This window comes from Chiloscyllium plagiosum, unplaced genomic scaffold (assembly GCF_037043375.1).
Source record: "Chiloscyllium plagiosum isolate Xiang-an unplaced genomic scaffold, Cpla_swu_hap1 HiC_scaffold_15, whole genome shotgun sequence".
NCBI classification, from domain to species: Eukaryota; Metazoa; Chordata; class Chondrichthyes; order Orectolobiformes; family Hemiscylliidae; genus Chiloscyllium; species Chiloscyllium plagiosum.
Window position 1 is genome coordinate 37168108 of NW_028270153.1, and position 26101 is coordinate 37194208.

The 26101-nt window shown below is 40.4% G+C and overlaps 1 protein-coding gene across 1 annotated transcript in view; it reads right to left on the minus strand.

Annotated features, from left to right (window-relative positions):
* Positions 1-24949, minus strand: part of LOC122560117 (somatomedin-B and thrombospondin type-1 domain-containing protein) — a 29894-nt gene extending 4945 nt beyond the window's left edge. Inside the window, exons 1-4 of the mRNA XM_043710370.2 lie at positions 24559-24949; positions 16362-16556; positions 13099-13177; positions 179-355 (exon numbers count right to left, since the gene is read on the minus strand). Coding sequence (XP_043566305.2) covers positions 179-355; positions 13099-13177; positions 16362-16556; positions 24559-24781 — 674 coding nt within the window. The 5' untranslated portion in view covers positions 24782-24949. The remainder of the gene's footprint in view (positions 1-178; positions 356-13098; positions 13178-16361; positions 16557-24558) is intronic.
* Positions 24950-26101: the final 1152 nt, after the last annotated feature.

The following is a 26101-nucleotide window of genomic DNA, read 5'->3' on the forward strand; positions in this document are numbered from 1 at the left end:
GCTGTTTCTGGCTACAAATGAAATATGACTTAAATAACTGGATAACATTTAACAGCTTTATTACAAAACATACCCAACACCTTTAGGAATAATGAATTCTGTCATCTCTAAGACACAATTCTAGTAAGCAAGAAACTACCTTTGTTATGAAAAACATTTGAAAAAGGTAATTGCTTGCCTTTCAGCTTCAGAGCCATCACCATAACATCTTTGGAACTTCGAGTTCAGAGCGGGAGGCTGGCATTCTACACAAACAGTGAATCCTTCTCGCAGATACTGCATCCACCGAGTGTGTGGACGGTTTTCCAGCAAGCAATGCTGAGTCAATGATTTCACTTTAAATTCTACACAATACCTATGGGGCAAGGGAGAGAGACACAAAATCTAATTTCTGGAAAAGTACACCAGTAAATATAACGGGCGCCAATAAATACAAAGTACAATGGATTTTTCCTAAGAATAAGAATGAAGGAGAAGGTTTGAACAATTCTTTTTGCATTAGTAGCATGGCTTGATTTACTATGTTGTAACTGAGGCACGGACTACAACCATTAAAAGGGGAATTGATTGAGTATTTTGAAAAAGAACACTATAAAAAACATACAGGGAAAGAATATGTAAATTGAATTGATTAAAGTAGACATTTCCAGCTAGGAACTTGCACTGAAAGACTTCCTTTTCATCTGCTTCTAAAATACTGTGCATTGTTAATTATTTTGTGAAATAGCTGTGACAATGACCAGCAACAAAACAAAATAATCTGCATTGCATTGATGTGGAATCACCTATCATTTGGATCCTGCTCATGATGGTTAGCTGCTAAGATAGAATTGTTGTTAATATCACTCACAGGTTTGTAGGGTTAGAAGATGTGGTCATTGTTGCAACCTCTCTTCACAGCAACAAACGTGAAACGATAAAAGGAATGAGTGCTAATCGATGGAGGATTTCTTACTTTATGAGCTAATTTATTGGTTACAGATTACAGCTAAAGTATTACTGTGGAAAAATAATGCAGTTAGGCAGATCCAGAAAAGTGTACTGATTTTAAATTTCTGCCTCGAGGTCAGATGAACCCAACATTAAAAAGCCTGTTTTTGTTGTCAATATTAATTTGTGTCTGTAACTAAATGCAACAAGCTAGACGTAAGTTTACACACAATTATTATAATTTATCAATGGGAAAATTGACTTGTCTTAATTTAACAATGCAAAATAAATGGCAAACAGTGGATCATGGAGATAATTTCTTAGATGACAGTTTCAGATGTATCTCAGAGAGGAAGTTGTTGTATATAGTAATGGTTCTGAAGACATTAATGTTAATGTTACATTGGCTCCAGCTATGCGACAGATGACACACTCAGACATGGATTTCACCCCTAGCTTTCAGAGGGAGCAGATGTATTAGTAACAACTCCCTAAGGTCCTAGTAATGATGCCTGACCAAACATAGTTGGGACTTATTGCCATTAATCAATAAACCTTCTTATTATCTGAGAATTGTTCCTCTTTTGAGGACTGTATGGTGATGTATCCTCCAATATTAATCACCATATAGACCCGAGACAATGCAAAGCCAAAGGAGGGTTGGTGGCCAAAAACTATCTCGAAACCCCTTCCACACACTAGTGGGAGGTGGCAAATACTAAATGGTCCCAGGAATGATCATCTATGGAAATACCACCAAAGTGGTAACCCCCCAGTAGATCTCACATGCAGCTTTCTGCATGCTGTTTAACCCAGTGTTGCAAATCCACTTATTTTGCATATTTTAAAGGCAGAGGACAGTGGGATGAGAATGTAACAGGGTGTTAGTTACTTTAAAGTTCAGAATCAAACTCAGAGTCTCATGCTGTGAGTGGCCAGAACAATACTAAAAGGAACTTAGGCTAATTCTATCTTCAGTATTAAGTCAGGGGAATAGAGTACATGAAGTCTTGTGATTTATTTGCTATTGAGGGTTAGCTGAATCAAAGTAAGTGCTAGCAAAGTGATTTTTTGCAGTTGAGGATCTCTGTATTCATGGGTTCATGAAGGGCAGGTCATCCTAAACTAAAATTATGGACACAGTGGACAATGGGGACCCAGTAGATGTGTGTACCTGGATTTCCAAAAGGCTTTCGACAAGGTGCCAAACAAAAGGCTGCTGCATAATATAAAGATGCATTGTGCTATGGGCAATGTATTAGCATGGACAGAGGATTGGTTGACTAAGAGGAAGCAAACCATGAGGATAAATAAGTGCTGTTCTGGCTGGCAATCTATAACTAGTGGTATGCCTGAGGATCAGGGTTGGGACCACAATTATTCACAATTTAGAGAGGAACCTCAATTATCCGAATATCAATTATCTGAATTTTGCACATGCTGAGCTGCTGCCTAGTATCCTGAACGGGGAGCAGACTTAACAAAAAACTCGGAGCCCCAGAGGAAAGGCATTGAATCAATTAACCGAATAATCAATTCTCCGAATGAAATAGTCCCCGCCCATCTCATTCGGATAATCGAGACTCTTCTGTACATAGATCATTTGGAGTTGGTAACAACATGTAGTATACCAAAGTTTGCAGATGACACTAAGATGAGTGGCAGAGTAAAGGGCTGTGAAACTTTGCTGGAGAACGTAGATACTTTAAGCGATTGGGCAAAGGTCTGGCAGATGGAACACAACGTTAATAAATTTGTAGTCATCCATTTTGTTAGGAATAACAGTAAAAAGGACTATTACTTGAATGGTAAAAGGTTGCAGCATGCTGCTGTGCAGAGAAACCTGGTTGTCCTTGTGCATGAATCACAGAAGATTAGTCTACAGGTACAGCAGGTAATTAGGAAGGCAAAGGGAATTTTGTCCTTCATTGCTAAAGGGATTGAGTTTAAAAGCAGGGAGATCATGTTGTCGCTATATCGGGTGCTGGTGAGGCCATACCTGGGGTACTGCGCAGTTTTGGTCTCCTTACTTGAGAAAGGATGTGCTAGCACTAGAGAGGGTGCAGAGGAGGTTTGCTAGGTCAATTCTGGAGTTGAGGGGATTATCTTACGAGGAGAGACTGAGCAGACTGGGATTATTAGATTAGATTCCCTACAGTGTGGAAACAGGCCCTTCAGCCCAACATTATGGGTAATTTAACATGGCCAATTCACCTGACCTGCACATCTTTGGACTGTGGGAGGAAACCGGAGCACCTGGAGGAAACCCACGTAGACACAGGGAGAACGTGCACCCAAGGCTGGAATCGAACCTGGAACCCTCATGCTGTGAGGCAGCAGTGCTAACCACCGAGCCACCGTGCCGCCCCAGCATTGGAATTTAGAAGAATGAAGGGGGAGCCTTATAAAAACATATTAAATTATGAACGATAGATAAGATAGATGTAGAGAGGGTGTTTCAACTGGCAAGTGAAATTAGGACCAGAGGGCACAGCCTCAAAATTCGGGGGAGCAGATTTAGGACTGAACTGTGAAGGAACTTCTTCACCCAGAGGCTTGTGAATCTATGGAATTTCCTGCCCAGTGAAGTGGTTGACACTACTTTAGTAAATGTTTTTAAGGCTAAGATAAATATGTTTTGAACAATAAAGGAATTTACGGTTACTGTGAGAGGAGGGATAAGTACAGCTGAGACCACAAAAAGATCAGCCATGATTTTATTGAATGGTGGAGCAGGCTCGAAGGGCCAGATGGCCTACTCCTGCTGCTGGTTCTGATGTGCTTATGTATTCAAACAGCAACTGGGCAGAATCTCCCTAAAATTGGTGAAGGCATTGTGTTTCTGGATCACACTGTTCAGTTTGTGGTGAACTAACAGGCAGTATGAGATTGGCTCAAAACACAGGATACTATCCAAAACATGACAGGACAAAGAGCGAGAGAATGGAAGATGAACACAAGATAGTGAGCGGCTACCTCAAAAATAAGCATAGAACCATCTAATTCACTGCCACAGACCATATAGCACATACACATCAATAGAATGGAAACCCTTATGATTCACAAGATCAGTGAGCTTGTCTGCGATAGCCTGTGGGACCATAGATTAGGTGCTTAGGACATCTTAACTCTGCATCTGCAAGAATCCTACAGCTGTATCAGCTATAATTTGAATGTATTAACATGGCATCAGACAGTTGTGTAATGTAAGCATGAACTGATGAAGGGTCCAGCCTGAAATGTCAGTTCTCCTGCTCCTCAGCTGCATTCTGACATTCTGTGCTTTTCCCAGTGCCACACCTTATTATACAGTCATAGAATCATGGAAATATACAGCACAGAAACAGAACCTTCGGTCCAACCCGTCCATGCCGACCAGATATCCCAACACAATCTAGTCCCATCTGCCAGTCCCCGGTCCAAATCCATCCAAACCCTTCCTATTCATATACCCATCCAGATGCCTCTTAAATGTTGCAATTGTACCAGCCTCCACCACTTCCTCTGGCAGTTCATTCCGTACGCGTACCACCCTCTGTGTTGCCCCTTAGGTCTCTTTTATATCTTTCCCCTCTCACCCTAAACCTATGCCCTCTAGTTCTGGATTACCCCAACCCAGGGAAAAGACTTTGTCTACTGATCCTATCCATGCCCCTCTATAAGGTCACCACTCACCCTCTGACGTTCCAGGGAAAACTGCCTTAACCTATTCAACCTTTCCCTATAGCTCAAATCCTCCAACCCTGGCAACATCCTTGTAAATCTTTTCTGAACCCTTTCAAGTTTCACAACATCTTTCTGATAGGAAGGAGATCAAAATTGCACGCAATATTCCAACAGTGGCCTAACCAATGTCCTGTACAGCCGCAACATGACCTCCCAACTCCTGTACTCAATACTCTGAACAATAAAGGAAAGCATACCAAACGCCTTCTTCACTATCCTATCTACCTGCGACTCCACTTTCAAGGAGGTATGAACCTGCACTCCAAGGTGTCTTTGTTCAGCAACACGCCATAGGACCTTACCATTAAGTGTATAAGTCCTCCTAAGATTTGCTTTTCCAAATGCAGCACCTCACATTTATCTAAATTAAACTCCATCTGCCACTTCTCAGCCTATTGGCCCATCTGATCAAGATTCCATTGCAATCTGAGGTAACCTTCTTCGCTGTCCACTACACCTCCAATTTTGGTGTCATCTGCAAAGTTACTAACTAAATCGCTTATGCTCACATCAAAATCATTTATACCAATGATAAAAAGTAGTTGACCCAGCACCGATCCTTGTGGCACTCCACTGGTCACAGGCCTACAGTCTGAAAAGGAACCCTCCACCACCTCTGTCTTCTACCTTTGAGCCAGTTCTGTATCCAAATGGCTAGTTCTCCCTGTATTCCATGAGATCTGACCTTGTTAACCAGTCTCCCATGGGGAACCTTGTTGAATGCCTTACTGAAGTCCATATAGATCACATCTACTGATCTGCCCTCATCAATCCTCTTTGTTACTTCTTCAAAAAACTCAGTCAAGTTTGTGAGACATGATTTCCCATGCACAAAGCCATGTTAACTATCCCTAATCAGTCCTTGCCTTTCCAAATACATGTACATCCTGTCCCTCAGGATTCCCTCCAACAACTTGCCTACCACCAATGTCAGGCTCACTGATCTATAGTTCCCTGGCTTGTCCTTACCACCTTTCTTAAACAGTGGCACCACATTAGCCAACTTCTAGTCTCCCGGCACCTCACCTGTGACTATCAATGATACAAATATCTCCGTAAGAGGCCCAGCAATCACCTCCCTAGATTCCCACAGAGTTCTCGGGTACACCCAATCAGGTCCTGGGGATTTATCTGCTTTTATGCATTTCAAGAAATCCAGCACTTCCTCCTCTGTAACATGGACATTTTTAAAGATGTCACCATCTATTTTGCAATATTCTATATCTTCCATGTCCTTTTCCACAGTAAATACTGATGCAAAATATTTGTTTAGTATCTCACCCAACTCCTATGGCTCCATAGCAACTTTGCTGATCTTTGAGGGGCCCTATTCTCTCTCGAGTTACCCTTTTTGTTCTTAATGTATTTATAAAAACTCTTTGGATTCTCCTTAGCTCTATTTGTTAAAGCTATCTCGTGTTCCATTTTTTCCCTCCTGATTTCTCTCTTAAGTATACTCCTCCTGCCTTCATACTATTCTAAAAATTTACTCAATCTATCCTGTCTATCCCTGACATATGCTTCTTTCTTCTTCTTAACCAAACCCTCAATTTCTTTAGTCATCCACCATTACCTTTACCTACCAGCCTTTCCTTTCACCCGAACAGGAATTTACTGTCTCTGGACTCTTGTTATCTCATTTCTGAAGACTTCCCATTTTACCTGCGAACATCTGCCCCCAGTCAGCATTTGAAAGCTCTTGCCTAATATGATCAAAATTGGCCTTTGTCCAAATTAGAACTTCAACTTTTAGATCTGCTCTATCCTTTTCCAACACTATTTTAAAACTAATAGAATTATGGTCGCTGGCCCTAAAGTCATCTGCCCTGCCTTATTTCCCAAGAGTAGGGCAAGTTTTGCACCTTCTCTAGTAGGTACATCCACATACTGAATCAGAAACTTTTCTTGTACACACTTAACAAATTCCTCACCATCTAAACCCTTAACACAATGGCAGTTCCAGTCTATGTTTGGTAAGTTAAAATCCCTTACCATAACCACCCTATTATTCTTACAGATAACTGAGATCTCCTTACAAATTTGTTTCTCAATTTCCCCCTGACTATTCGGGGGTCTACAAATACAATCCCAATAAGGTGATCATCTCTTTCTTATTTTTCAGTTCCACCCAAATAATTTCCCTGGATATATTTCTGGGAATATCCTCCCTACGTACAGCTGTAATGTTATCCCTTATCAAAAACGCCATTCCCCCTCCTCTCTTGCCTCCCTTTCTGTCCTTCCTGTAGGAATATTAAGCTGCCAATCCTGTCCATCCCTGAGCCATGTTTCTGTAATTGCTATGATATCCCAGTCCCCTGTTCCTAACCATGCCCTGAGTTCATCTGCCTTCCCTGTTAGGCCTCTTTTATTGCAATAAATGCAGTTTAATTTATCAGTCCTAACTTGTTTTCTACCTTGTCCCTGCCTGCCCTGACTGTTTGACTCGTCTTTGTTCTCAACTGTACCAGTCTCAGATTGAAATCTTTCCTCACTATCTCCCTGCCACCCTCCCACCCCCACCCCACCCACCTCACCCACCTTACCAGTTTAAATGCTCCCAAGCAGCTCTCGCAAATCTCCCTGCCAGTATATTAGTCCCCCTCCAATTTAGGTGCAATCCGTCCTTCTGGTACAGGTCATTTCTACCCCAAAAACAGTTTACAATGATCCAAAAAGGTGAATCCTTCTCCCACACACCACAGCACGGTGGCTCAGTGGTTAGTACTGCTGCCTCACAGTGTCAGGGACGCAGATTCAATTCCAGCCTCAGGCGACTGTCTGTGTGGAGTTTGCACATTCTCCCCATGTCTGCATGGGTTTCCTCCGGGTGCTCTCGTTTCCTCCCACAGTCGAAAGATGTGCAGGTTAGGTGAATTGGTCATGCTAAATTGCCTGTAGATTTAAGTGCGTTAGTTAGGAGGAATGGGTCTGGGTGGGTTACTCTTTGGAGGTCGATGTGGACTAGTTGGGCTGAAGGGCCTGTTTCCACACTAAATCTAATCTGATCTGCTCTATCTTCATATTCCTGCCCCCACTAGCTCGTAGCACTGGGAGTAATCCAGATATTACACTCTCAAGGACCTCCTTTTTAAATTCTTGCGTTACTCTCTGTAATCTCCCTTAAGAATCTCAACCTTTTCCCTTCCAATGTCGTTGGTTCCAATGTGTACAATGACCTCCTGCTGGCCTCTCTCCTCCTTAAGAACATTGTGCAACTTCTCTGACATATCCTTGATCCTGTCACCAGGGAAGCAACACATCATTTTGATTTTTCGCTGCTGGCCACAGAAATGTCTGTCTGAACCTTGGACTAAAGAGTCCCCTAACAGAATCAATCTCTTGTAACCTGACGTACCCCTCATTGCATTAGAGCCGGTCTCAATACCAGAAACTTGTCTGTTCGTGCCACGTTCCCCTGTGAATCCATCACCCCTTACATTTTCCAAAACAGCATACATGTTTGAAGTGGGGATAGCCACAGAAGACTCATGCACTAATTGCCTACCTCTCTTACCTTTCCTGGAGTTAACCCATCTATGTGACTGTATCTGCAACTTTTCCCCCTTCCTATAACTGCCATCCATCACATCCCCTTGCTCTTGTAAACTCCTCATTGCCTCTAACTGCCTCTCCAACCGATCCATTCGATCTGATAGGATTTGCAACCAATGGCATTTATTACAGATATAATCCTCAGTAACCCATAAACTCTCCCTAAACTCCCACATCCGACAAGAAGAGCATATCACTCTACTAATGGCCATTTTTGCTTCTTTCAATCTACAGACCCAGAAAATAACACTGCTTTATTCCTTTACAAAACACTGTTCCAGGCTAAGTTAATACTTATGGCTTATATTTTAAGTTTAATCAAGAGACAGATCTCAATAAAACATATGATCAAGAAAAAGCCCACTCTACTCACTATTGCAGACTCACTGTAAGACCACATTTAAAATATCCACTTATTTGGCTCTGTGCTGTGACCTCTCCCAAACAGGTTCCTCCAAGGTTAGTTGCAAATTTCACTGTTTGTTAATTTTCCCAGACACACTCTGATGTCCAGCAATACATGAATTCAAACAGCAAAGGTAGTAACTGTGTAGGTTCACTGTTGTATCAGTTAGCAAAGTGGGTTTCTTTCTCTCTCTCTCTCTCCTACACTGACCTCACCATGTGCTTCCTTTGTGTGTTCCTCTCCCTTTTAAAAGTGCTGTTGTTTTGACTTTTTTCCCTCCAAAGTTCCAAAACAATGCAACAGCATATAAACCAGTAATTGCTGCTCCTGGAATTCAAGGAAATCACCTCCAACACCCAAAATATCTCAAAAAGGAGCAGCTGTTACAGCCAGAAATGTTTCTCATCCTCCATCTTGGATTACCCAGAATCCTCTTGACTCTGACTCTCCAGTATCTGCAATCCTCACTATCTCCTAGTTGCTGCAAACTTGAACTACAGACTGTCATATCTTGGACATATCCTGATTGCACTTGGGAAGGAGTCAGAGACAAAGGTGTTGAAGCAATAAGACTACAAGAGTCAATAAATGCAATGCCAGTTGCAGCTGTGAACTGCAGAAGATAACATGGAGCTTTAACTGTAGAAACTTATAACACCGGAGACCATTCAGCCTGCTGTGCCAATACTGGCTCTGAAAGAACAGCTGTGTTTCGAATTCCGCTGCAGGTTCCTCATTTATATGCATCCATGTAATGTCTTTTTGAAAGTATTTATTACAACCTCTTCTACCACCACCAAGACCATCAGGCTCCTTAGAGAAGTAAAACTTCCTTATGCACTTCTCCTATATTAAGTGAGTTAGGAAGCTTTATGCTTCCTCCTTTGTGATTTCTCAGCAGTTATCACTCTATGGGGTTACTGTAGCTCCATGGAGCTTTTCCATCAGTTATTACTCTTTCTCCAGCAAAGGTTGAATGTCCAAAAGGATTCCTGTTTTCAAAATAAAACATTACCCCATACAGCAGTGATACCTAAACTATTTATCCCCAAGATGATCCCATCTTTACTGTTCAAAATTAACATGACTCCAAATGCGAACAAAATGAAAACAAAACATTGTGGTAACAGTCAAATTTCAATAATTAAAATTGTATATAATAGATCAATATATCATGCATCATGGTAACATGAAAATCTGTTTTTTAATCTATTTTTTAAAAATATGATACCATGTCTTTGGAGGTTTCAGTCATGCTGTCCATATTCCCCAGTAATGGAAAACAGAATGAAGGTCCAATTGTATTTCCTTGCTGCATATGTGTCCTACAGGTTGCAGCACTGTAAAGGTGCAACCTGTGATTGTCAGTAGGAAAACCCCACTAGACGCAACTGCAGGACCTGTACCTTCTTATTCAACGTTTGCAACCTACACAAGATGTTTATGAAGTCACATACACATGCTCTCACCCACAAGGCTCGTTGCACTCCTCTGTCATCCCTTGGATAAAGATTGATAAAAGAGCAGGGCAAAACAGAACAGGACACTGCCTGGGCCTAAGGGCTGATGCAGAGCGAATTCTCAGAGAAGGAAGGGTTCACAATGCATCTGCTGTTTTCGTGACCCCAATGAGGGTTGTGAACCAAAGCTTGGGAAGCAGTGCTAGAAGGTTTCCTGTAATCATAGTTGTATTGTTCAAGATTTGTGACAGAGTTTAAAGAATAGTGGTACCATGCATTTACAATATGGCCAATTTACTACTGTAAGGAATATGGTAAATAATATGGGACACTGAATTAGTGGGGAGCATTTAGGATGAACATTTAAATGAAAAGAAGTGTTTGAGAAAGGCCAAAGAAATATAGTGAAACAGAGGATGACAGGATGCCCAAGACTGAGCAATCACAAACTAAAAACAGCAGAGAGAAAAGAAATCTGGAGAGGTGGCAGAGATGGTGCAAAATCTTTGGAGAGATGTGAATATGGTATTAGTTTTAATATATTAGCAATGGGAAGACACTGTATGTCTGCAAGAAAAAAGCGGATGAAAAAGAAGGGCACATTGTGGGACAGAAATAAGCAGCCATTTTTGAGAAGGTGGAATTTATAGATGGTGGTCAAAGGATGGCCTGTGAGGACAGAATTAGAGTGATCAGATCTGAAGGTGATAAATAAATTGTTAAGATTTTCAGTTTGGAGGAACTAAGGTGAGCTGTGAATTTGAGATATGTTGACTTGGTGGAGAGAATATAGCGGTTGAAATGTGTTAGAAGTCAGGGTGAAACTCACCTTAGGATCACATAACTCAAGATTCTGGATGGTCTTTCAGCCTTAGTAGTGTCAAAGTATGGAGCTAGGTTTAAAAATGTGGGAGTGGAGTTTGTGGTGATTTCCATGAAAGATGCCGAAGGAAGTTATGATTCATCCAAAACTTCATGATAGACAAGACAGATTGGGTAGGAAATTCATTTATGTGGTTGAATGATAGAGCTGAAAATGTGTTGCTGGAGAAGCGCAGCAGGTCAGGCAGCATCCAGGGCACAGGAGGATCGACGTTTCGGGCATAAGCCCTTCTTCAGGAATGAGGAAAGTTTGTCCAGCAGTCTAAGATAAAAGGTAGGGAGGAGGGACTTGGGGGAGGGGCGTCGGAAATGTGATAGGTGGAAAGAGGTCAAGGTGAGGGTGATAGGTCAGACTGGGGTGGGAGCGGAGAGGTCAGGAAGAAGATTGTAGGTTAGGAAGGTGGTGCTGAATTCGATGGATTTGACTGAGACAAGGTGGGGGGAGGGGAAATGAGGAAACTGGTGAAATCCGAGTTCATCCCTTGTGGTTGGAGGGTTCCTAGGCGGAAGATGAGGCGCTCTTCCTCCAACCGTCGTGTTGTTGTGGTCTGGCGATGGAGGAGTCCAAAGACCTCCATATCCTTGGTGGAGTGGGAGGGGGAGTTGAAGCGTTGAGCCACAGGGTGGTTGGGTTGGTTGGTCCGGGTGTCCCAGAGGTGTTCTCTGAAACGCTCCGCAAATAGGCGGCCTGTCTCCCCAATATAGAGCCCAGTAACTTCAACAAACATAGAAAGCTAATCATATTGGGAAAAGATCAATTCAGTTGTCAGTTTTAGTCAAAGAGGTTACAGGTTAAAGAATTAGGCTACAATGTTAGAGCCGTATCCTTCACACACAACTGAAAGCACAACTTTAAGGCCTTTAAGCACAACTTCCTACTTGATTAGAAGAATATATCAACTTACTCTTATACTTCAAATTCTAATATTTGGAATATTACAAATCAGCGTGCACTCTGTCGATCGAATAACATACTTTCACATTCTGTTCACTTCAACAACAGTTTTGCATTTTGAAATTAGTTTCAATATTTAATCACTTGTTTTACATAACTATGGCTGTCTAAGTAGAACTGCTTCTTTAACAATGGCCTTATCCTGCTCAGACATAAATTATAAAAGTTTGGAACATAAAAAGAATTATATTTAAGAGAGTTTGGCCAATGACTTGACCAATGTATATCATATAAATCCGACAGAATATCACTAAATCAGGATCAACGAATTGTCATTTAAGTCAATATAGCAATTTCATTTGTGCCTTTTAGGTTAGTCAGGAACAAATGCTGAGAAAGCTATAATATGAAGCAGTACTGTTTCTCCACAAAGGAACATTTAGCATTTTAACAAATACTGGTTCTATGGCAATGCAAGGTTTAACTTTTACATTTTTACTTTTGTTCGAATTTGTAGCACACATTGCTATTATGCCATTAATTTCTATTATTCTTAATTCTCCTTTAGAAAATATTGGGGCAATTCCAATGTCACCATGTACATAGTACGATTTCGGACATATAGGGAGTTTTGGTCAAAGAATAGAGCTAAAAGAGTAGCAATGATTGTCTAACCTCTATTCCCTTTTGAATGCAGGTCTCACTGGGAGAACAGGGTTACTGAATTTATTGCATTACATTTGCATTTAGTGTGGAATTAATTGATGATAACTCGATAATTGCAGTTTACATATACTTCATTCAAAATAAGTGCACTTACTGTAAAGATTATACATTAGAGAATTCATACACATATTGCTTCATACAGGACATGTTTTAGTTCTGAGAATGTTATTTGAGGTAATGAGCAGCTGAAGTTGGTAATGAAACATTTTTCCAATTCTCCAATCTACACCAAGCACTCCTAGCAGGCCGAATACAACAAGGATTAGCCACTGGGCAGACATCCTTCCTTCCTTCCTTCCTGCTTTGAACTAACAGTCGCAAACGCATTTCATTTTGAACTCCTTTGACAACCAGAATATGAATGTTCAATTTATATAATGATGATCCAACTAGATTTGATTGAGAAAACACTTTTATTAATATGTCTCTTTTCATTGTTTTAGATCTAAAGTGTAATTATGCATAACTAAATCCATTTCAACACACTGTGACAGACATATTTGTGACTTTTTACTTACGCTGGTGCCTCAGATTCAATGAATACATCTCGTTTTCTCCTGGCTTTTCCATATCCCCCTGTGGTAATCAAGGCAGGGACTGTACAAATTAAAATACAAAGATGTAAATCATGAGTGACAACGCTAGGCAGATGTCCAGCAAGACTACAAACAAAGGTTTGTACAACCTAGCAACACACAAAGATTGCCAGTGATGAAAAATTAAATGTATATCATGAATGATATTAGAAGTGCATTATTCATCAACGTTCTATTTATTTATATGGCCAAATATGAATGCACTTAGCATTGTAAAGGATGCAAATTTCCCCATGCAATTTTTCTTACTATTAGGTGGCAAAGTAAATCATGATTTAACTAAAATTCTTGACTTGTGATACAATATTCATATAAATAAAAATCCTACAGTGAGAGGAAAGTGTCAATGAAAATGCTCCTTGGTGAATACTATAATGCTATAATGGATTCAATACGTAAGTTGTTATATTTTTGTTATTTTTCATGTAGAAAATCTCATGCCACTGCTCATTGCAACTTGAAAGATACACTGTTTCATAAGGATGTAATCCAAAAGAATAGGGATAATATATATATATATATATATATATATTAAGCTTTATAAGATAAATGCCAGACAGAGTAAACATGATGTATAAATCAGCAAAAGTCAGTTGTGCCTCTGAGCACACTTCACTGAAAAGTGCACATAGCTGGCTTCACAATCAGACAAGGCAAATCAGATGTGTCAGATCTATACATGGATCTAATTCACAAACCATACAAGGGCATGGATTTAGGTTTAGCAGAGATTTATGGTTAAGTGTACTTTTGCTGTAAGGACATGAGACAAAGGTCTGAATTGTATCAGGATGTTCATGGCCTAGTTTTTACACTGAGTGCTGGATCACCGGCATTAGTTGTTCATTATACTTGCACTTTCCCACAAACTTTCCGTGGGCTTCTGTGCTGGCTTTTAGAATGGAAAATGGGTCACTGGACCCAAAACATTAACACTGTTTTCTCTCCACAGATGCTGCCAGACCTACTAAGTTCTTTTTCAGCAACTTCTGATTTTGTTTATGATTTCCAGCATCCACAGTTCTTTGGTGTTTTTGTTTAGAGAAATTGTTGTGCAGGTTAAAATGTGATGCCTGAAGAGCAATGGATCCCCAAGAATTTTTCATCTAAGCATGTAGAAATGTTTGATACATAGTGGGCTGGATTTTGTATCATAGAAGTTGTATCATGTTTTAAAATGTGAGGTTAGCCACTTTGGCAGGAAGAATAGAAAAACAAAATGTTCTTTAAAAGATGAAAAAGTACAATCTGTGAGACAAATGTATCTGGATGTCCTTGCAAATGATTCATGAACATTTAGCATGCAGATACTCATCACTGTACAGGGCATGGTGAGGCAATAACTCAGGTACTATGTACTGTTTTCATCCATTGACTTAGGGAGAGACATACTTAGATTATAAACACATCCATTAGGTTCACTAAGCTGAATTCTGGGATGAAGGGGGATTGTCTTATGAGGAAAGGTTAAGCAGGTCTTTGGACTTCAGAACAATGATAGCTGATATTATTGAGACACATTAAGATTCTGAAGTAGCCTGACAGGGTAAATGCTGATATGGATATTTTTTCTCCCCCTCATGGGGGAGTTTAGAACTGGGAGCATAGTTTCAAAATAAGGAGTCTCAAATTTAAGACAGAGATCAGGAGGAATTTCTTCTCTCGGAATGGTGTCAATCTTTGGGCTTCTCTTCTATGGATAGCAGTGGAGATTGTGTCATTGAATACATTCACGGCTGTATTGGTCAGGTTTTTTGTTCACTAGGTTCAAAGATTGTTATCTTTCATGCTTTTGATGTGAAAGTTAATTTTTGTTTTTCAAAGATGAAAGAATTATCTACAGACCCATTCCCCTCCCTTCCACAATGCTCACCATAAAACAGTAACCCAGAGTGAAGTTATTCCACAGAGACTGGTATCCCATCACAAAGTCACACGTTATTTACACATGGAGTGTCCTTGACACTGATCCAGCTCCCTCAGAGGCAGCTCTCAGAGCCTACAGAACCTCTGACACTGACCAATCAGTGGACTCATTGTGATTCCCAATCTATGTACAGGATGCTATGTGGACCCAAATCAAGCACACTGGAAACCCCTTGAAAGTATTAGAAAATAGAAAATAGAATAGAAATAGAAAATAGAAAATAGAAAATAGAAAAATACAGCGCAGTACAGGCCCTTTGGCCCTCGATGTTGCGCCGATCCAAGCCCACCTAACCTACACTAGCCCACTATCCTCCATATGCTTATCCAATGCCCGTTTAAATGCCCATAAAGAGGGAGAGTCCACCACTGCTACTGGCAGGGCATTCCATGAACTCACGACTCGCTGAGTAAAGAATCTACCCCTAACATCTGTCCTATACCTACCACCCCTTAATTTAAAGCTATGCCCCCTCGTAATAGCTGACTCCATTCGTGGAATTTTGTGTATTGTGTATTATGTATGTACAAGTCCATATTGTGTATGTACAAGTCAACCCTTAAATGTTTGCATGAAAGATTGTCTCAAAAATTTAACTTTTGCATGCTATATACACACACAAACAAAGCTTAAACATTACACTTTCTGCTATGATTTGGTTGGCTAATTAGGGACTTGCTTGTTCTCAACATACTTACTGTAGACACTGGACAGTCTGAAAATCAGAAGGTTCTGAGCATGTATGTTGTGCACAATAGATATGAACAGGGTAAACTTACAAATTAAATTTACTTCTAATCTTAGACCAATGGTGAGTAAACACTATCTTGAAATTAAGCCTCCTACAATTAATTTTGCCTCCTGCTCTGGGTTGAAACTTATTCATGTTTATAACCTTGCTAATTTTCTTCAAAAATTAATCCTAAAATTGACATAATAATTGTCTGGTAACTTGTTTGATTAAATTCTGATACACAAATTGTGTCTTAAGTGAACTTTTCAGTAAAAATATCTTTCGAAACAAATAGAAACTCCTTACTTACATAGTGCAAATGTATTTGGATACATTAAACATCACATCACAAAATCATAAAAGGTTCACTCAGTCAAAGTTAATTATCCTCAGTCCAAAGGGCTAAGTCCCTTTAGTTAAATAAGCATTCAGCTATCGCTGAAAGTTAAGTGTTTACAGTGTCAATATTCTTCACTTATGAACAGTAGTGTAAACAGATCCCACCAATAAATTTAATTTACTTACCCAAGGATTGCCTGCACATTGTATCCTCATCACTATGATATTCCACACAGCCTGCCCTTTCTTCCAAGGGAGGGCATGGCTTTCCACCATTTCGTGGCTCTTGTGTGATGTATCGTTGACGAACACGGTAAGTATTTTTGCATTGTTCAGCACAGCCACTCCAGAAACTCCATTCAGTCACTTTGCAAGAAACAGCTAATAAATCAAGAGAAAGATTAATACCACATACTACACATGTGGGAAAGATTCAAGCACTTCTTAAAAAAAATAGCCCAAAGCATAGCATCCCAATCATTTTCATCTTGAAAGTTAATTTGTTTTGGTGCTTTGCATTCATATTAGGGCATGCACTCAGAGCCATTGAGAATATTCAAGTACATCACTTTTGGAGATTATGCCACCTGCTTGAAACTGGGCAATGGATACTAACAATTATTAGCTATAGAGAGCATGGATGTACAAAAGGGAAATCATTCTCAGTGAATCTACTGGAATTCTTTGATGATGTAACTCATAGAATTGATAAGGGGGAGCAGTAAATGTGGTTTATTTTGACTTTCAAAAGGCTTTCCACATAGAGGATTAGTGTAAAATTAATGCACATGGGATTGGGGTGGTGTATTAAAATTGACAGAAAACTTGTTAGCAGACAGGAAAAGAAGAGCAGAAATAAACTGGTCTTTTTCCCAATGGCAGGCTAGTGGGACACCACAGGGATCAGTGCTAGAACCCCAGCTATTCACAATATATAATAATGAATTAGATAAGAAAACTAAATGTGATATCTCCAAATTTACACATGACACAAAGTTGGGTGGGTGAGTGAATTGTGAGAAGGATGCAAAAGATGCTTCAGTATGATTTGGACAAGTTGAACACGAGGGCAAATGCATGGTAGATGCAATATAATGTTGATAAATGTGAGGTTATCAACTTTGGGAGCAAAACAGGAAGGTGGATTGTTATCTGAATGGCTATAAATTGTGAGGAGAAATGTGCAGTAAGACCTGAGTGGCTTCATATTGTCACTGAAGATATGCATGCAGGTGCAGGAGGCAGTCAAGGAGGCAATGTAGTGTGTAGTGTGTTAGCCTTTGTAGTGAAAGGATTGGAGCATAGGAGCAGGCATGTCTTGCTGAATTATACAAGGCTTTGCTGAGACCACACCTAGAATATTGTGCGCATTTTAGTATTCTTATATTGAGGAAGAATGTTCTTGCTGTAGAAAAAGTACAGTGAAGATGAATCAGACTGATTCCTGGGATGGCAGAGCTGACATATAAGGAGAGGTTGAATTGGTTAGAATTATATTCGCTAGAGTCCAGAAGAATGAGGAAGGATCTTGTAGAAAACTATAAAATTCTAATAGGACTACACAGGATGGATGCAGGAAGGATGTTCCCAATGATGGGAGAGTCCAGAACCAGGTATCACAATCTAAGGATACGGGTTAAACCATTTAGTACTGAGCTGAGGAGAAATTACTATACCCAGAGAGTGGTGAGCTTTTGGAATTCCTTAGCACAGAAAGCAGTCAAGGCGAAAACATTGTATGATTGCAAGAAAAGAGTTGGATATAGCACTTGGGTCAAAAGGATCAAAGGAGATGGGAGAAGCTGGATGATCAGCCATTCCTAATAAATTGGTGGAGCAGACTGGAAGGGTTGAAAGGCCTACTCCTGCTCCTCCTTTTTATATTCCTATGAAAACTTGCATAATCCTTCTGAATGTATCAAAATATGAACATTTCAAATTCCATTGGTTGAGAGCAACTCTTTGTCCAATATTCACATTAGAAAAATAACAAATGTGAAATGCTTTAGCATTAGCAAAAGTGAAACCATGGGTTTTAGCTCAGTGTAAGTGTAAACTGTAGCTGACACAAAAATGGGGAAGCAATGCATCAGGAGGTTACAGAATCTGTAAATAGATACAAATAGATTAAGGAAGTGGGCAAAGATTTGGGAGTTAAGAGTATAACATGGGAAAATGTGAGCTTATCCATATTGGCAAGAAGAATAGGGAAGTATTATTGAAACGGAGAGACGCTGCAAAGTGCTGCAGTACAGTTTGAACTGGGCATCCTGATCCATGAATTAAAGACAAAAATGAAGGTATAACAAGCAATTAGGAAGGCAAATGTAATGTTGGAATTTATTGCAAGGCAGATGAAGTATAAGATTCGAATATCTTGCCACATCTTTACAGGGCACTGGTGAGATCTAGTTTTGGTCACAATACTTAAGGAGCGATATTCTTGCACTGGATGTAATTTAGAGAAGATTCACGGGGCAGATTCCAGGAATGAAGACATGGTTTTATGAAGAAAGGTTGAGTAGGTTGTGCTTATATTTGTTAGACCGTAGAAGAAAGAGAAATAGAGTCATAGAGATGTACAGCATGGAAACAGACCCTTCGGTCCAACTCGTCCATGCCAACCAGATATCCTAAATAAATCTAATCCCATTTGCCAGCACTTAGTTCAAATCCCTCTAAACCCTTCCTACTCATATACCCATCCAATTGCCTTTTAAATGTTGTAATTGTACCAGCCTCCACCACTTCTGGCAGCTCATTCCATACAAACACCACCCTTTGCACGAAAAGGTTGCCCCTTAGGTCCCTTTTAAAGTTTTCCCTGATCTATTTGAAACTTAATTTCGAAGGGCGATTGAGAGGTAGATGCAGTGAGGATGCTTCCTTTCAAGGGATCATCCAGAAATCGGGGGATCAATGTTCAGCACTATTTGTGACTTCTCAGATACTAAAGTTCATGTTAATATGCAGCAAGACCTCGACGGGTGATAAGTGACAAGTAACATTTGTGCCACACAGATATCAAGTAATGACTTTCTTCAACAAGACAAAATCTCATCATTGCCGTTGATATAATGCCAATAGCTTTACCATATCTGAATTCCCACTATCAATAACCAGTGGGTTACCATTGACCAGACACTGACTGGATCAATCATGTAATTATAGAGACTACAAGAGCAGATCGTGGGCTCAGAATGGTAGCTCATTCTTTGTCTCCCCATTGCCTGTCCACCATATACAAGATACAAGTCAGGAGTTTGAAAGAATACCCTCCATTTGGCTAGATGGATGCACTTCAAACAACATTCAAAAGCCTTGACACCGTTTAGAATGAAGGGATTTATTTGACTGGCACCCCAGTCACCACCTTCAGCATTCATTCCTTTCACCACTCACACATGTTGGTAGCAGTACATCCCATCCACAAGATGTGCTGCAGTAACATATCACAGCTCCTCTGACAGAACCTCCCACACCCAAAACTTCCACCATCTAGGAGAACACGGACACAACTGCGTGGGAACACCACCTTTATTCAGATCATGCACTATCCTGACTTGGAATTATTTCACTGTTTCTTCACTGTCATTGTGTCAAAGTCCTTGAATTCCCTATTATGGGTGTCCTTATACTCCAAGGATTCAGTGATTCAAGAGGACAGCCAATTTCTCCAGGGCAATTAAAGATGGACAATAAATGCTGGCCTGGCCACATCTCATAAACCAATTACAAACCAGTTTAAAATAACGAGTCTTCTAATTAGAATGCAGATATAAAGAATTATTTCCATCACTCATAGGTTATTATTCTTTGACATTCTATTTCACAGACAGCATAGAGAATGGGTCATGGAATATATTCAAGACTGAGTTAAACAGATTATTGATTGACAATGGAGTTGAGGGTGCTGGCAACAGGTATGAGAGTGGAGTTAAGGCTACCATCAGATCAGCCACATCAATATAGAATGGCAGAACAGGCACTTATGACTGAATAATGTACTCAGGCTCCTATTTTGTATAATTCTTTAATCTTCTACTCAGTTATTACTAATCTCCCCACACAGTCAAAATGTTGCAACATTTCAGGACATAAATCCAAAACACTAATACTCAAATGTAGTATCTTTAGTTCTGCCAACCTAAGTCAGTAGAAAAGCATATGAATGTCTTGGGTTTTTACTTTGGGGAACAAAAACATAACAGCAGAGATCATGTTAGAACTTCAACAATCATTGGCTGAGCCTCAGCTTGACTACTAAGGGCAATTCTCACCATCTCACTTCTGAAAGTTTTGACATCTCTCGAGTTATGATAAGGTTCTACAAGTTATTATAAATCCAGACGGGATACTAGAAGTTGTCAAGTGCCCAGGTGAAAAGTGTTGAAGTGTCTCCTCTTTTTTATTCATTATCCCCCTTGGTCATTGGTAACAAGATTAATTTACAAAAGATTCTACCACCTCTCATGGATACCTTTCTCCCAGATCAAATTAATTTATGGTTTAAAAGGAGTCAATTTAAACAGCTATTTTTGAGTTGACAAAAGAGTGAGTCCATCAGCTACTGAACTCAAGAAGAAGTAAGAATGCAATAAACATACACATTGATTAAAAATAAGAGTTGATTCCAAAAGAAAAGGCATCTGGATGGAGATATGAATAAGAAGGGTTTAGAGGGATATGGGTCAAGTACTGTCAAATGTGACTAGATTAATTTAGGATACCTTTCGGCATGGATGAGTTGCAATTAAGCTTCTGATTCCCTGCTCTATAACTCTATGATTCTTTGACTCTAAATAAAAGTTCACAGAATCACAGAAGTGTTACAGTGCAGAAGGAGGCCATTCGGCCCAATCTGCCCACACGAGCCCATGAAAAGACCATCATTATCTAGTACCAATTGTTATGGACTAGGCCAGACCACTCAAAACATTCTTAAGCAGGCAGCCCAGACCATAACTTTGGAATTTGTTTCAGTAAGTGTACAGTGAAAATTACTCAGAGTAAGTTAGCGAGGTTGACTACCAGCTTTTAAAACAGACAAAAATTTATTCACAAAATTACACAATGAAACACAAAGAACAAAGAACCCCTACAGAACTCAGTCGATCCAAACTAGACTTAATTATGCTGTCCCGAAAATATACAACAGTCCCAATAAGCAAACCCCCTTTAAAACACAGTACAAAGGGAACAAATGCTTACAGGTTGAAGTTAGAAGGGAAGAAAGAGAGAGAGCCTGTTCACACAGTCCACTGTGGAACTCCCAACTAGTCCTGGACTGAACTTTTCAGCTAGAGAGCTGACCACTCCCCTTTCATTATACAGGTCACTTCTAAAACATGACTACTTTGGCCTGAAGTTTCATCTGTTTACATTGAAACAATACCCTTTAATCTCTATACCAAACCTGTCTAACTGGAACCAGGAGCTGGCTTCCAACTCTCCAAAAAAATCCAAGGACACAGTATCCTTGAAAGAAATGAACAGCTTTTAGTAAAAAGGGACCAGCTTTGTGACAAAATCTCCTGCTTTTCTCCATACCCATGTGCATTGTTTTTAACCAAAATATCATCCACTGCCTTCTTGAATGCCTCAATTGAACCAGCCTCCACTTCATTTTCAGGCATTGCTTTCCATACCCTAATTATTCGCTATGTGAAAATCTTGAATCCCCTTTACTGTCTTACTTCATTTGCAGATCATTTTAAACCTATGCCCTCTTGTTCTTGTTCCTTTCAGTTAAATGGGAACAGATAAAAGATAGAGACCAATTTGTACAGTTTATTCATGATGAATAGAAAATCAAATGTTGTGGCCATTACAGTGGATATTACTGGCAGCATTGCCATTGATAGTGAACAGTTGATTTAGAGAATCTTTGCTTGGTAGGTTGATTGAAACTCCTTTATTCTGGCTCTTTTTGATGGAAGCTGGCTGGAAGCATGCAGAGTGAGAAAAATGTTTTTCTTTACCTGAGGTGCAGAAGTGTTTGACAATTGGTCTCATAATTGTGACTTTCACAACACACTGGTTCATATGGAAGGATGTCAAACCAGCAAGACACCCAAATCAAGATTGAGGCTCACTTTTAATCCCTGTCCCTATTTATTCTTAAAGGGGGAAAACACAACTATGCCCAGATGGCTATGTTTTTTTATCAGCATGTTCATAATCTAAGATATATACAAGGATTACAGTTCAGTTTGTAGTGTACTTCTCTCATTGAAGCCTCTTTGACATCTGAAGGTGTGACATTCCAGAGCTTCTGTCCAGCTAGCCACTGAATTTACATCTGCAGTCATTTTGGCCTGTATTAGTCCTCATGTGAAAAAGACGTATTAGAATTTCATAGTTTGATATGTCCGTAGGTGATACAGTGTTATGATTGGTAGTCATGACATTAAGAAAAGTGCTGAGGAAATTTATTGCAATGATGCCAGAGATGAAGGGCCTGAGTTGTGAGGAGGGGTTGAAAAAGCTCCAATTGTTCTCCTTGACACAGAGCAAGTTAACAAGTGACCAAACAAAGGTTTACAGATGATAAGAGATTTTGATAGAGAGAAATATTATTTCCTCTGGCAAGTGATCAATTGGTAGAGGTCATAGGTACGAAATCATTGGTTAAAATCTCCAGAGGGCAAATGAGGAAAATTGTTCCACTCAGAGATAGAATATTCGGCCTGAAGTTGGGGTGGAAACTGGTTGTAAAGATAAGTATCAAAGGGGGGGGGGGGGGGGGGGGGGGGGGTTGAGCAGATATTTCAGCCTGCCGAGCTTGCAGAGCTGTATGTAATAATCAGGCATGTGGGTCTAAGTACAACTACCTTTTCAATAAGACAGGACAGGAATAGTGTCCTGAATAGTCACCTTCTGTGCTGTATTATTTCATGAATATAATGACTGCCTTCTCACGTACTCAGGTCTGCAGCAATCCCTTCCATCATTAACAGAGATGCAAAATGTTCAGTTACTCCGCAGCCTTCAGGTGGAGATCTCTTTTTAGTCATATTTTGGCCCTATCTTTTCTTTAACTATATGTTTCTTAAAAGCTGAGTTTGACAGCTGCTAATCTGTTATTTTACTGTTGACCCTCTTATTCTTTATGTTTTTATATTGATCTCCATATTTTCTATATACAGTTTCTGATCCCTTCTTTTCATTTTTCCCTCTTCTGAAATACCTTTAAGGTATCAACTAATTACTTCTAACATCAATGAAAGAGGATCTGCACTGAACAAAATGGATATTATACTTGCATTTCCAACAGGGCTGCTAATTAGTATTATTTCTCATAGCAATATTGTGATTAACTTACCAGTCATGCTGACCTTAGTTACCTGAATCCGTTTGCCAGGTAAGTTTAAATGATTTCATCGTATTTATCTTTGGCTGAGTAATGAAAGGGCGATTCTTCCTTGTATGTTGGCACCTGTCCCCACGTGAATTGCTAAATAACTAATACATTCCACCCCAACCCAACAGCAAAACCAAACAACTGCCACAAATTGTGGTCTTTCCACAATTAGTCCCAGTTCTATGTTCAAAGATTCCTGATGAAGGGCTTATGCACGAAATGTCGATTCTCCTGCTCGGGGATGCTGCCTGACCTGCTGTGCTTTTCCAGCACCACACTCTCGACTAAGTTCAAATATTAAAATTGCATTTGAGATTAGTCCAGACTGACGTAAAGCAAAACACGGAACAAGGAACTGCGGATGCTGAAAATCCGAAACAAAAACTAATTGCTAGAGAAGCTCAGCAGATCTGGCAGCATCTGTGGAGAGAAAGCAGAGTTAACGTTTGAGACGCTGCCACGCTTCTCCGCCAATATCTGGTTCTGTGACAAAGATAAACGTTTTATCCCATCAGGTTATGGATTGACTGACAATTTATAGTTTGCTGGCTGTGCACTTACCGCCTCCCCCTTCCTCTGAACCGAGGTTCCTCTTTTAGGGACATGAATCTGCCAGGCGCTTTCTGCTTCTTTCCTCGGAGTGGGAACATGTTTTTGGGGTATCTTTAACACCGCGCCGCTCTGATTAACGTTGGCATATAATGCGGGCATCTTTTTCATTGGCATTTCTAGTGAATTCAGATGACCTATTGCGTCCAGTGAATTCCCTATCACCTGCCACTATTAACTGCCACTATTTTGATGAACATCGCTAAGTTTCTCAACCCACAGTCTAGCCCCACTGCAACCGTCTCTATTTGTGACTAGTTATTTACTGCTTAGACTGGCGCCGATCTGATGATTTGGTTGAAGGCGTGGGGACGGATTTCTCACCCAGTCGAAACAGAACACGCAGCAACATCCCAGATTTCCGTTTTTCAAATAGAAAGCAGGTGTTTAAGTAGAGAGGAGCCCGCTTACCTGGGCAGGCGAGTTGGTAATCATGGCAGCAATCCAGGGTGTGCGTACAAGCCTGGTCACAGTAACAGGTTCCGTGGGAGCGATCGGGGCGCCAGCCAGTGCTGTGACATGTAGGTTCTCTCCCGTTACAACACCGGCCCAGCTGCAAACAGGCACCTTCAGCAGCCGCTTCCAACAAAACCAGCCCCAATGCAACAACCCACAACACGCTTCTCAACTCCATTTCACCCGATCCAGACCATCAGTGGGTCTCTCCTGGTGCTTTCTGGTTTGAAATGGTTTCCCAGCCTCTCGCTCCCGCCCCCTTTCCAGTCTCAGGCGGTCAGGCTCCCTGCTCAAACCTCAGCAATGAATCGGCGGCGGGGACATTGTCAACCACACGGCCGCTCTCATTTCCCAATCAGTTTCAGCCTCCCTGACCTTTAGCCTCCACTTTGGTGCCATCAATCTACCGTATTACAGAGTGAAAGCGACACAATCTCAACAAACATGGGCTGCTCACTGATGAGTTATTATTCAGTTCAGTGTGATTGGGAGAAAATCCTTCCCAATTCAATCCGAACCAGGCTGAGGTAACGACCAAGCGGCCGTCGACCTTTTAAAGAAATGAAAACAAAGTTGAAAGAAGCTCAAATGGTTCGCCGTTGTTCGGGATTCAGTTAGATCCGCGAGTTTCGTGGGAGACAATTTACTTTGTACACCAGAGATAGTTAAACATTTTAAAAAACACACACATTATTCATTGACCCTTGGCTCTAAGACCTTGGGAACTTTGCCATCCACTTTGTGTTTTTGTTTTGAAAATTAGATCTTTCTTAATGAGTGTGAAACGTTTGAGATTCCGCTGTCAATCCAGCCGGAATTTCCAGCGATTTAAGGTCATACCTGTCTGATGGTATTAATACTGATTTCGCACATCAGAGACCCCGAGACTTCATTCTACTTAATCCCCCCAGTGACTTCTTGCTTTAGTTAAGGTGCGTTGAGGTCCTTTCTTAACGTCACATTAGGTTTTAATTCAACAAATGATCCCGCCCGCGGAAATTACTGTTTATTCACAGATAGAGGTAGCTGTATCCTTCAGTCCAGCTAAAATCCAATACCAACACAACCCTAAATTGTCAGCGGAATTGTCATTTTTTAAAAGGATTGCAACGCGACTAATTTAGAGACAGATCACACGCTTGTTGTTCATGTCATAACAATGGAGGAACTCTAAAGTACTTCAATATTTTTGTTTAAAAGCCGTGGGTCAAAAGATGACAGTCTGTATAAATCCAATACTGTCTAGAGAGAGAGGGAGAGATCCAAGGATGTGACAGCCGACATGTGTCAAGGAAACTTCAAAGTGATGGAGTTAAAAGGGCAGAAATGTACTGCAAATTGAATTGAAAACTTCTAAGAGGTATCTGAGACGGTGATCATGAGTGGGGGTGAGAGAGCCTGGATGAGATACCTGTCTTGTTTCTTCCCCTTTCAAGAATACACAAGGAGAGAAACCAGACAAAGAAGAAATGGCAGTAAAGCTGAGGTTAGAGTATGT